This window comes from Melitaea cinxia, chromosome 23 (assembly GCF_905220565.1).
Source record: "Melitaea cinxia chromosome 23, ilMelCinx1.1, whole genome shotgun sequence".
Classification (NCBI taxonomy): Eukaryota; Metazoa; Arthropoda; class Insecta; order Lepidoptera; family Nymphalidae; genus Melitaea; species Melitaea cinxia.
The window spans coordinates 4256216-4270297 of NC_059416.1; the positions used below are offsets into that span (position 1 = coordinate 4256216).

The window sequence follows — 14082 nt, forward strand, 5'->3', positions numbered from 1 at the left end:
AATCCACTACTACCTTGGAACTTAAAAAACCGATCGATGGCGAGATAACCATCCAACCGCTGGCTTTGAAATACACAGGCCGAAGACGGGCAGCAGCGTGTTCGGTGCGACAAAGCCAGCCCTGCGGTCACCAACCCGCCTGCCCAGCGTGGTGACTATGGGCAACACATATGAGTTCACGTTATTTTTGGCGTAAACTTGTGGAGGCCTATGTCCAGCAGTGGACTGCGGTAGGCTGAAGTGGTGATGATGATGATAATTAGTGATTAATCATATTTACAAGAAAAGGAAAATTAAATAAAACCTCGTTATTAGAGCAGGGCGTGGCGTCCATCTTATGTACATCCCTTGGGCAAAACTCGGAATACCCGCTGCAATACTCAGGCAGGTCGCATTCACGATCAGCCGACCGACACACTGTCCCCGCTGACTTCGGTCGACATGTCTGAAATATACACGGCTAAATTATACCAAACTCTTTTATTTTCTTTTTAACCGACTTCAAAAAAGGAGGAGGTTACTCAATTCGACCGTATATATATATATATATATATATATATATATATATATATATATATATATATTATGTATGTTCGAGGATAACTTCGTGGTTTATGAACCGATTTTGATAATTATATTTTTGTTGGAAAGGAGAGTTTCACTCGATTTCTCTGGGATCCCATCATCAGATCCTGGTTTCCTTATCATGGTACCAAACTAAGGATATCCCCTTTCCAACAAAAAAAGAAATATCAAAATCGGTACATCCAGTAGAAAGTTATGCGGTATAATACAACGTAGGTCGACGAAAAAAGCGTCAAGTAAAAACGCATAATTAGATATAACTCGAAAACTAGTTATTAGATCTCAAATAAATAATAAATGGGACCAATTGGCACACACCACCTTTCGATTAAAACAAAATTTGTCAAAATCGGTCCACCCGGTCAAAAGTTTATCCCTGGTGTGGTACCATGATAAGGAAACCAGGATCTGATGATGGGATCCCAGAGAAATCGAGGACTCGAAAATCTGCATAACTTTTTACTGGGTGTACCGATATTGATAATTTTTCATTTAATCGAAAGCCGATGTTTATCATGTGGTCACATTTAAATTTCATCGAGATCTGATTACAACTTTTGGAGTAATCTTTGATAATGCGTATTTACTCGACTATATTTTCATCTACCTACGTTGTATTACTTGTCGGTATAATTGAAGTCGGTTGTTTCTTCGTTTGCCTGCAAACACAATTATCATTTCATTAGTGTAGCAAACAAGCGTACGCCCTTGATGGTAAGCGGATACCGTAGCTTATAGAAGTTTGCAACACCAGGGTCATCTAAAGCGCATTGCCAACCCTGACTCTCCCCACCTCCCCGCCTCAAGCAGAAGCTCGGAGCGCTGGCTCCTTAACTCATCACAGGAGCACAACTTATTTGACTGTGATTTTCTATAAGGTTAAGATCATTCCTCAGTCAATATTTCCAGATGTTGCAATTAAGTTTTAAGGTCACATAGAACATGCCGATACATGTCTATGACTTCAAAGAAAGCTCTATTACTGTTTTCAGATCTAATCTTGGATCATCCAGAAGATTTTAATTTTTTAGTATTAATTTTAATTTTATTGCATTGATTATTTTTTGCCTTGGATCCATTTTATGTTTTGGAATGAAATACGTATAAGTAAGCTGTATGTGCCTATAATTGAGGTAATACTCGATTTGTTTGTACCCTGGTGTTATTTATTGTGAATGTTTTTGTGTCTACCTCACCATTATTGGAAATCTAATATATAAAATTCTCGTGTCATGGTGTTAAACATTGAACTCCTCCGAAACGGCTCGACCTATTTTAATAAAATTTTGTGGGCATATCGGGTAGGTCTGAGAATCGGCCAACATCTATTTTTCATACCCCTAAGTTATAAGGGGGGGGGGGGGATTAAGGGTGTTAATAACATATATGGCAAAACAACGTTTGCGGGGTCAGCTAGTAAATAAATAGAATTTCCGTCTAACCTGAGGGTCACAACACTCTCCAACAGCACAGGTAGCGTTATACCGCAAAACACAATCTTCACAACAAGCAAGGCAGGCTGGACTACCGTTTATCCCACAGTCACACTGCTCCCCTGGTTCTACGAAACCATTGCCACATGTTGGTGAATCGAAGAGTCTCTTGGGTTTGTTCCTGTCAACAAATACATTGATTGTTTCAGCACTGTAAATGTAGTATGTTAAAATGAGCTTGCCAACTGGGGACAAACAGGCAGCTAGCTGTTCCATCATACGATACAGATAACAAGAAAGCATACAGATAATATTATACAAATAAATTACAGATAATATATAACAAGCCTGTAATATCCCCTTGCTGGGTTTAGTTTTTTTCCACGTAGAAGAACTTCTGTGAATTTACCAAAACTTTTGTAAAGCATGTAGTTGGTAGAGCCTACATTGATTGATTAATTAGGCCTGTAACATCCCATTTTTAGGCATATATGCCTCTTTCTCCATGTAGGAGAAGGGAAACAGAGATATACTTATGTGAAACTGTCAGAATTCACACTATGGAATTGGAAGAGCAAAAAAACCAATTTATTTACTTTTTGGTTACCTTGGTTTGTAAAAGTGGTGACACTTTAATTGTATTCGTTAATCAACAGAGTTAAAGAAATAGATCTAGTTAAAAGAAAAAAATCGTGCTGTCTTTGTCATCATTTATATATTATCAATATACATTTTAATATTTAAGGATATACATATCTATGTAACTGATATGAAGAGTATATTATTTTATTCGTAAGTATGGTCTTCAAACCTTTCCTTTGTGTAATTTTACCTCATTTCACTTCCACCTGTAATTATTTTTGGAAGTGCACAGTCTCTTTTAGGGACAAGCATATTCATGTGTTTCAATAACTTGTTACTTTTAATTTTCGCAGGTATAAAAAGTTGTAAATAAAAGGTCCTCACCGTAAACAATAGTCCATGCCTCTTTCAAAAGAAAGCGCCAAAGAACGTAGACTGCAAGAAGACCAATGTGTGGGCGTTACTGAAGTACTAGACGGGCTCATGATACACTTATCATCTGGGCAAGTACAGTCCGTTTCCGTATCGTGCTCCATACCGAAGTTGTGGCCCATTTCGTGAGCTATAGTAGTGGCTACTAGACCTATCACCTCGGAGTGATTTGTTGCAACACCGCCAGAAAACTGGTATGTACACATCGGACCCTTTAACGCTTTGCCCACAACTCCACCATTAAATTTTTGGCGTCTGAAAAATAAAAATCATAAATAAAAGAAAGGAATATAAAGCGATTTTTTTTTTCTTTAAAATTGTAGTTTTACCCTATTGGCACAATTTTCAGGGGCCCTGCTTTCTGCTCAGGGATATGTGGGTACGATGCCTGCTTCCTTAATTATATATTAAAAGCTTATATATTAAAAGATAATATGGATATTTATTTTTAACTCACGTCAACAAATGCGCGTTGTCATTAGGTATGATTTGTAGCAGTCTATTTCTTCTGTAATGCAAAAAGTGTGTTAGCGTTTTGTCCCCGTCTTCTTCTAATACAATTTCATCTCTCTCGGTCCATATAACAACGCCGACAAGTGCTATAAATATATTTAAGGGGGCGTATACCTATAAAATAAAAAATATATGAGACCAAGAAAATAAAAACAAATATACATATATTCCAATACTAATTATTTCAACATTAAACAAGAACGGAGAGAAAATGTATGAAAAATTGGTGTAAATTTTTATTCATCGAGTGAACTCTAAATAACATTTAAATAGATATACATAGGTAAAACGTAAATAAAATTACAAATCATATAACATAATAATGATTCAACGTCCAATACGCTCTATATAATAACGCTCTATTATAACTAATTTTTAAATGCGAAAGATAATATACTCACCGAATTAATAATGTTAGCGACGTCCTTCATACTTCGATGTATGGTGGTGATGCTCTCGCCGTTTTCCCTATATTCCCTGTTATCAGCCACTAGGACCAGTTCTACGTATCGAGATAACTTGTTCGCGTTGAAAGGTCCCCGCAGTTCTGTATCGTCAGCGCTGCGTTTATACTGCAAATGTAATATAATACATTAATTTTACATTAAAACAATCGGTTAAGGAAGAATTATTTACATATATAAGTTTCTAAACTTTCTCGGTAACTATGAACACTTCAGATTCTACGGGTTACGGCGTACGACGCCGATATAACAGTTTTAAAATATTAACCGCGGTAAGTCCCGGAGAATCCAAAGTATTTCCATATACTAATATAAATAACGGAAGATGTCCCAAAATTGTAATAAAATACTTTTATGCTAGGAAGTGGAAAATAGTTCCTATAGGCCCATCACCCAGCGTGTATAACTAACGACTTGTGGTAGGTATGTATTATTCACATGCAATTGATTGCATTCGTTTCGAATTGTATAAACATTTTTCAAGTAAAACTTCTTGACACACGCTTGACTTGGTGAGTAAGCCGGTGAATGCGTGACGAGAGCGTTACGAAAGGTGTGATCGGGCGAAGCGAACGGAAGTTGAGAGGGAGATAGATATAAGTTAGTGAAGATAGAATGAGGAAAAATAACGTTTCGTAAGTTTTACTTCAGTCGTGTGGTCTAAAGCACACTCGTGTTTTTATTTCACAAAAAAAATTCTAGACATTTAAAAGTAAAAATAGAGAAACGCAATAACATTACCTAAACATATTTGGTTGAACGTGCTAATCTCAGGGATAATCTCACACTACTGGATCAATCGAAATGAAATGAAATGAATGAAAATGGAATGAATGAAACTAGAAGTTTGAACAATCTAAAAATTGCACCAAAAAAAAAAACAAGTAATGCCAAAGTACTTACTCGACTAACCCTACTATTTTTTCTACTTTTCTCGTTTTGATATTCCTTCATGAGATCACGATCGTAATCTGTATTGTTGGTGACGCCGCCGCTGTAACCGCAGTGGAAGTCAGTGTTGAGATCAGAGTGGTCGTAGACGTAGTGCTTTTCATCTATTTTGTTTCCTGAAAAATATTTAGTTAACATTTCATATACATTTTTGTTACTTTAATGAGGTAGAACACATCAGGAAGTAGAGTAATCTAATTTTTTAAATCATCACATATTTATACAAACATTATTTATTTGCTCATGTATATACTAAGCCAATAACTTTACTTTATATTTCCTCCCTTTCTTTCTTCTTCTTTATCTGAATTTTACTAATACCCGATTTTGCACACCTACAAACCTCTGCTCTTTCTTGTACGTCCTAAGGTTGGCTGGTAGAGAATGCTTTCAGCAAGCCCGCCTTTTGTACAATTCTTTAATGTATTATGCAATAAAGTATTAATAAATAAATAAATCACATCATCACAGCAGCCTTTCGCAGTCCACTACTGGACATAGGCCTCCACAAGTTCACGCCAAAAATGGCGTGAACTCATGTGTTTTGCCCATAGTCACCACGCTGAGCAGGCGGGTTGGTGACCAATTGTGATTTTTTAAATAAATAATAGATATGTTTAATTAATGTAGGGCCAAAGCAGGAGATATTCTGCTCAAATCTGGGGTACAGCTTGACCTGAGAAACACCTCGACCTTACAGAAAATAGCAATTAAATAAACTGTTATTAAGTAGTGTTGTATTCCTGTAGAGCAAGTCCACGCCTCCTGGCGAGGGTAGTAGGAAGAAACGGCTTCCCCAGGCTACAGTTACCGCTTACCGCCACGTGACAAACACGCTTGTTTGTTACCTTTGTGGCGTAAAAAACACTTTCACAAATATGACGTATGAAACCCTGTTGTTTTTGTAATTATTATCTGTATTATCTTCTCATGTGTGTGTGTTTTTTATTTTTCCTAAATGTGATAATGAGAAAAATATTGCAGTAAGATTTGCTTACAACTTGTATCGTACATTGTATTATAATAAGACGTAATTTACCTTGTGGTTCGATATATCTCATTTGTTTTCCATCGTGTATAATACCCCTAACACCGTTACACGTAGAAACCGCTACCCAAGATTCTTTCTTCCCTCTTACTTTGCCAGAATACTGACAAATGTCAAGCTCCTGGAATAGAACCATTGTAAGTCTTATATTGTTTCTTCTCTTTGCAAATTATCAAATGTGTTAATGAGCAGAGACGATAATTACTCGGTCTTTGAAAAAAAATTATATATATATATATATATATATATATATATATATATATATATATATATTGGTATTAGTTCTCCACTAATGAACTATATATTATACTTTGAACACTTAAAGTCCAGCAGGCGCCGAATATTTTTTTTTCAGTGCAATTATGGGACAGATAAATAATTAATCACCAGCTGATTTTTTATAAGCAGCTTAGTAAAAATATTTGTATAATGAAATGGATACATAGTACAAACTCAGTTGTACGTTTTCCTAGTTCTACGCTTAGCAGATTTTTAAACCTATGCACTACAATACCTACCCGAATCGAGAATATTCGAAAAGAAAAAAGATAGCGTTTAGCTATGTGCTATTTAGCTACCTAATAAAATATTAATATTTATTATTACTAATCTCGTCGAACTGAACTTACAAAGCTGCACACTGCCTCTTATTAATCATTAAAGAAATATTTGGCGGCTGCGGGACTATTAGCATTAAACAAGCATTTTCTAACTGAGTTTTAGTATTTATTATTATTATATTATATTATATATTATTATATTTATTTATTATTATATATTTTAGTTTTAGTATATAATAAAAGATTACTGCATTACGATTTTTAATCTCATAACTACTCACTACTTTACTATGGAATTGTCAACTTACTTCTATATTAGGTTTATGTAGCACCGTCTCTCCATCTTTCTGGTAGCTGACGACGTGGTCGCCTGCCACCAGATCTTTGTTGAGCCGAAGATCAAGAATATGGTCTTCACCGTTTATTTTTATGGTCATCGTCACCTCCGCTTGGTGCAGACCTTCCTGTAATGAAAAAGTTGTTGAGGTAAGGTGAATGTACGTTTGTTACTCTTTCAAGTAACAGCTACTGAACTGATTGTAATGAAACTTGGTACGTAAATGATAAATGGAGATTCAAAATAAAACATGGCTAATTTTTATCCCGATATTCCCACAGGATCGGAAATTACGCGGGCGAATAGTGAGGTGCGGCTAGTTTTTAAATTCGTTAAGGAAGCGCATGTGGTCGTCTGTTCCTAAGGTAGGCAACTTAGTGCATGTTTTAGGTAACAGACGGCTAATAATATCTAGCTAATATGTATATACATATTTTTTGGATGTACATAAAAAATGGTTTTATATATAAAATTCTCGTGTCACAATGTTAGTTACCATACTCCTCCGAAACGGCTAGACCGATTTTTATGAAATTTTGTGTGCATATCGGGTAGGTCTGAGAATCGGCCAATATATATTTTGCATGCTTTTAAATGATAAGGGTGACCCCCCTCCCTATAAATAATAATAATTTTTTGTTTTTTTGAAAAAAAAATTATATTTTTATTTTATTCTGATTCGGCATTGAAAAACACCCCAATTATCACTCTTCTACCACTAACCCCTATTATTTAATAGTGTTTAGTGGTAAGACGTTTGCCGGATCAGGTAGTACATATATATAAATATATGTTACATCCAGACTCTGGGCGAGAATCGACCCCAAAAATCACGGAGCAGAAAACAGAAACAGTGAAAATTATGCCAAGGGGCATTACGAGTAGCTATTGAAAATTAGTACGTAGACTAGAATATTCGGATTATTAACATTGAGGATTTATTTGCAATCGTTCCTTTTCGGAAGCGTTGATAGCAAATATCTACTACAAATAAGTATACTTTATAGTTGCAATTAAATGGCATATAATTGAGTGTATATATTTATTTTTGTATACATAACAAAGTGCTAAATCAAAAAGGTGTAAAGTACTTATAATCCCGAAACTCTTATTACATCACAATGGCCAAAAATGCATAACTATTAATTATAATGAATTCATGTCATAAGTGAATTAAAAAGGGGACTGCAAACCAGCGCCGCATCTAATAGTTGCTGCACTAAAGTTGGGGTAACATACTCAGTGAGACCCATTTTAGGACGCTCTCAACAGATGTGAACGTAATGTAAAATAAAAATTGTAATCGTTAATTAATAAATTAAGTTCGCGATCCACTTTTTGTACTTTTTTATTTACTTTAACTTTTCTATTTTGTTAGAACTAAAGAAAGAAATAATTTATTCATTTAAAAATAGTAAGTTTTAAAAAAGTAAATGTTTCAATACTACTATTATAATAATCTAGAAAGATAGTTTAAACGCAGTGTAACGTTGGTCTAATGTGTGCATTTATAGACAATGTTGAAGTCGATTCGTTCAACACAATTGCAAGAAATAGGAAACTGTTTTATTAGTACCGTCGACTGTAATTACTCACGTAATAACAACAACGTTAGTGCATTGCGTCGGCAAACCTTGTAATTATATCAATTGCCTCTCTTCTAGTTTCCCATTGACTATATGTTACCGCTTAAGACTTTTCAATCAAATCTCTCTAATATATTCACTTACAGCATCGTTTCATTGCACATTGGAATGATTTTAACTGCGAATCACTGCTAAATAAGCTATCGGGAGCTATCAAACTATCCAGATCTATCGACTGGTTTGGGGATAGAATCGGCAACGCGCTTGCAATGCTTCAAGTTTTGCAGCCACTCTATAAGCTACGGTAATCGTTTACCATCAGGTTAGTCGAACGCTTGTTTGCCGATCTAGTGGTATAAAAAAATGATTTTTTTTGACATTTTCTTGAGTTTTATTCATTTTTTAAAAGCGGAAAATATGAAATGGTGTTTTTAGTTTTAGTTTCTACTTAAGTAAAATATTTAAACAAAAGTATTCAAACATTAATCTAGTTCCCAGCTACGCAAAAAAAATGACAATGTCTTGTTGAGTAGATAGATATAAAAGTAACATTGTTAGTGTTATTCATTTTTTTCTCTCGTCACCCGAATACTACAAAAAGGGGTTAATACACAAAGCCTAATAGATTACCAATCTTATACTTTTACCCTTTCTATACAGTACAAGCAAAATCCAACAAAGATGGAAGCTGGCCTCTCTTATGCAGCAGCTGGGGGCACTTGCCTTAACCACTTAGTTAGGACCTCGCTTTTAATGAGGCCCCTAATTTCTGGCACTCCGGAACAGATAACCAATTTTGACAACTTAATAATGTACGCAAAAATCAAATTATGATCACTGACTGTATTAGACGGTAGTGAGTTCCCCATTATTCTATTTAGCCCAGGGTCTCTAACGTGTTTTAGTGCTCAGAGTTCTTTGTGAGATTCTGACAGAACAAGTAAATAAACATTGAAAATTAAAATATAATTATTGACTCTTTACGTAAATCACACTGTAGGAGTACCTAAGTCAAACTTACCTATTTTCACCGCTTTCAAAAAATAAGGATATTCACATATTAGATTACACTTTTTATATGTATGTATACCTCATAAATGTTTACTGGGTGTATCGATTTTGATGGATCTTTTCTTATTCGAAAGCTGGTGCTTGTTGAGTGGTCCTATTTAAGTTTCAACGAGTTTTGAAGTTATTGAGTTATCTCTAATGTTTGTTGTACTTTACTTGTCAATGTAATTTGAAGTCGGTTTGTTTTTTGTTTGAAAACAAACAATGTTATTTTATCCAGTGTTTGACGGACAAAGTTCCCTGGACCAAAGGTCAAACACCTTGGACCCAAGTCCTTATTTGTAGCTTTATATTATGTAAGGTATCAAGAAATAGTATCAAGCTAGGACGCCTTCATGAGTGATTGGAATGTAGCCGGATATGTTCTTAGATGCGCTCGCCCAGACGACTTGTTTATCGAACCATTTTTGGAAACCTGGCAAAGGTTACTGATGCTGCATTGTTGATTAGTAACAGCTGAACAAATTGATTTGTGTAAAATACACTACTGGAATTTAGTCCTCAATGTTTTTAATAAATAGATTTAAGAGCACATTGCAATTTTTCAATTATCATGGTGTTCGTCGTGTATATATATATATATATATATATATATATATATATATATTTACCATACTTTCTATACTACTTACTATAACAATGACATAATGTGAGATTTGTAGTTGATCAATAAATTTATAATGATCGTTTAGACATGTTGATAGATTACTTGTTCAAGCGTGTTATAATAAATGTAACAGTGACATACCAACCTCCTACGTGTCTTCTTCTTTCTACGTGACGTTGACGATATTATCAGCGTCAAAAAAAAATGCCAAAAGGCGCTATTGAAAGCCGTGCCATCGTACAGTTTTTTAACCGACTTCCAAAAAAGGAGGAGGTTCTCAATTCGACTGTATTTTTTTTTTATGTGTGTTACATCAGAACTTTTGACCGTGTGGACCGATTTCGACAAAAAATTTTTAATCGAAAGGTGGTGTGTGTCAATTGGTCCCATTTAAATTTGTTTGAGATCTAACAACTACTTTTCGAGTTATATCTAATAATGCGTTTTTACTTGACGCTTTTTTCGTCGACCTACGTTGTATTATACCGCATAACTTTCTACTGGATGTACCGATTTTGATAATTCTTTTTTTGTTGGAAAGGAGATAACTCTAGTTTAGTACCATGATAAGGAAACCAGGATCTGATGATGGGATCCCAGAGAAATCGAGGGAAACTCTCGAAAATCCGTAATAACTTTTTACTGGGTGTACCGATTTTGATAATTTTTAATTTAATCGAAAGCTGATGTTTATGATGTGGTCACATATAAATTTCATCGAGATCTGATAACTACTTTTTGAGTAATCTTTAATAACGCGTAGTTACTTGACTATTTTTTCGTCGATCTACGTTGTATTACTCGTCGGTGTAATTGAAGTCGGTTTTTTTTCGTTTGCGAGCAAACACAATTATTTACAAAAGTTTTTACATTATTATTATTTTGACATCGACTTTAAAATTATTTATAACAATAATAATAATAGTTTCTTTATTTCAGATAACTAATAATGACCCCATAATACACTCTTTTGTTCTTGTTTACGTAATAATATTTACAATTAAAATAAGAAAAGAAAAACAGAATAAGGATCAAGTCACGATAAAATTACGATTGCAAAAAAATAATATTAATATTAATTAATACATTTATTAACTGAGTTGCCTTATGGTTCTAAATAATTTAAAACTTATTTTTATATTTTTACCAGCTGACCCTGTAGAAGTCGTTTTGCCATATAGATATGTTATTAACCCCCTTAATGCCCCTCTTATAACTAAGGGGTATGAAAAATGCAGACCTACCCGATATGCACACAAAATTTCATAAAAATAGATCCAGCCGTTTCGGAGGAGTATGTTAACTAACATTGTGACACGAGAATTTTATACTTAAGATTACTTGATGTAGCCAGAGTTAGTGAATATTCAAAGTATCTATTACTGGTCCGAAAATTTTATATACTCATAACAATTTAATAAATGAATACGAGTATCTTGCTGCATTATGACTACGGAACCTAAAAATTATAGAACTATGGCAACGCAATACAAAATATGATCCATTTTCCTTATTTCGAAAACGTGCGTGAATTCGACTTAACAGATAATAAAGCTTTACATAAGCTTTCGTAAAATTCATTGTTCCTTTAAAGGACTGGTTTTAAATGAAGCACCCATTGTATTCGGTTTTTTCTGCTTTCTTTTATTAAATCCTATGCTTTGTCATTTTTTGGGTTGCGTCTCGTTTATTTATTTGTTGCGGGATAGTGTCCCTATTGTAGTAGCTGTGAGTACAGACCGATAGGCGATCTTATGCATATACAGAGTGCTAATGCGAGACGTGATATATTACACCTACAGAACTCCCCATTTGAAGTAACGCAGTTATGACTCGAACACCCTGTATTATACAATTAGGAACAGCAAAACATGTCGTGAACAAAATAACATTTTTATCCTTTCCGTAAAAGAAACTTATTCAATTTTTAAATCATGTTCAGTCTTAAAACTGTTACACAGCAGGAAATGTTTAAAACCGTAACCTATCCTACTGGTATAAAAACATTTTCTAGTAAAAATTTTCATGTATTATTAATCAATTATATTTTAAAAGTTATTTTTGTGAGAGTTTGCGCAGTGGTCGCAATACTGGTTGTATGCCAGCGATTGCAGTTTTATTCCCCGGTCATGATAAAACATTTATATAAGCTACAAATGTTGTCGTGGATTGGCCGTTTGTATTTTTGTGGTGTTTGTTTCCGGACCCCTACCTCGCTATTTAATATTCAAATATATACTAAAGTTAGGTATAGTTCAAAATTATTGTTCATAATTTTATATATAACTTCATATTTTTTTACATTAGGTATAAATGAACGTTTATGCACGTTTTGTTAATTTTTCAAACAAAACTTATTTGATATGTACTTATTTATTAATAGGTATAAACACGAGACGAGAGAGAGATAATAGGTACACACTATATGTTAAGGTATACATAAAACAAGGTCAATGGCGCTCATGCCATATAAGTGGGTATATAAGCACTGCTTACTCTGTGATACACGGCGTATTTGACGTTTGAATGCAGTTTACAACCGACCGTCTGGAAAAGAGTGTTAAGTGTTTCATTATGTGTCGGTGATATTTCTATTACATGAATCCTATACTGATTTAGAGATATTATAAAAAGTTATTAAATAAAGGTCAAAAAGAAAAATATATATAAAAACATTTTAAATAATATTGACCAATTCACGAAGAAAGCGCCCAAACGCACAGCTGACCATATCGACAAACGATTTCGTATCATTGATCTGGCCAAGGCACATCACGATGTAACCAATGGACAGTGAAATGCGACCATTTCATAAAATACTCAGTCATTTCATAATGTGACCAGTTTTATGACATGACCACAACATATAGCGTACGCTCATCATACTCGAACAACTGCATCTAAATTAGCTATTGTTTCTTTTGGGTTCGCTTCTGTCAGGATGAGGTTGGTATAAAAAAAAAACTGATATTATCATAAATAACGGTCGACAAAGTGGTCATAGCAGTTGACTGTTACCAATCGCGGGTTGCATCCTCGCTCCTCCTTACCTTTATCGCGATCTAGGGGTTTGTATTTGCATAGCATTGTGGACCCCAGAGAGAGACGAGTCGAGTTCGCACTTAAAATAACATTTTTCATTCTAGGGAAAAGACTAATAAAGTTGTGAGGCGTTTATGTTTTCTGATGTGCCTAATTGTATCCCAAATTTAAAGTAATGGTAAAGACGTATTGGAACCATGCGTGACGCAGTTTAATTGTTAGCACCTACTAAGGTTAAAGAACGTGGAATGTACAGAAAATATGAGGAAAATAATTTGCGGTTTTATAAATTCTATGGATAAACCGAAATAATTTCACTCAATATATAACCACAATTCTTAATAGGGAAAACCGATATAATGCATATTATTTGTCCCGGTTTTTCCGTTAAGCTGTTGTACTTGTAAATAACGATATAAATAATATGTGTTGTTGTTTTTTAGCTAGCTGAAACATTTAAATAAAGATAGGTCAGAAAGATTAATCGAATAGGTGCTTTTTGTGTAAATATAATATTAATTCTTCGTTTTTATTATATTACTAACTGACTCGTCAAACGTTGTCTTGCCGCTAAACGCTATTTAAAAATAGGGGTTGGTAGTAGAAGGTTGAAAATTTAAGATTATATGTATTTTTCAACGGCAAATCGTAATAAAATAAAAAATAAATAATTTATCTAAAAATTAAAAAAAAAAATGGGTGGACTACCCTTAACATTTAGGGGGATGAAAAATAGATGTTGTTCGATTCTCAGATCTACCCAATAGGCACACAAAATTTCATGAGAATCGGTCAAGCCGTTTCGGAGGAGTTTAACTACAAACACCGCGACACGAGAATTTTATATATTAGATAATAAATATATGATAAA

The 14082-nt window shown here is 34.2% G+C and overlaps 1 protein-coding gene across 1 annotated transcript in view; it reads right to left on the reverse strand.

Annotated features, from left to right (window-relative positions):
* LOC123665210 (disintegrin and metalloproteinase domain-containing protein 22) overlaps positions 1-14082 on the reverse strand; it is a 91258-nt gene that overhangs the window by 10530 nt on the left and 66646 nt on the right. Inside the window, exons 3-10 of the mRNA XM_045599547.1 lie at positions 6877-7032; positions 6000-6129; positions 4913-5076; positions 3947-4117; positions 3490-3659; positions 2985-3287; positions 2028-2199; positions 305-445 (exon numbers count right to left, since the gene is read on the reverse strand). Coding sequence (XP_045455503.1) covers positions 305-445; positions 2028-2199; positions 2985-3287; positions 3490-3659; positions 3947-4117; positions 4913-5076; positions 6000-6129; positions 6877-7032 — 1407 coding nt within the window. The remainder of the gene's footprint in view (positions 1-304; positions 446-2027; positions 2200-2984; positions 3288-3489; positions 3660-3946; positions 4118-4912; positions 5077-5999; positions 6130-6876; positions 7033-14082) is intronic.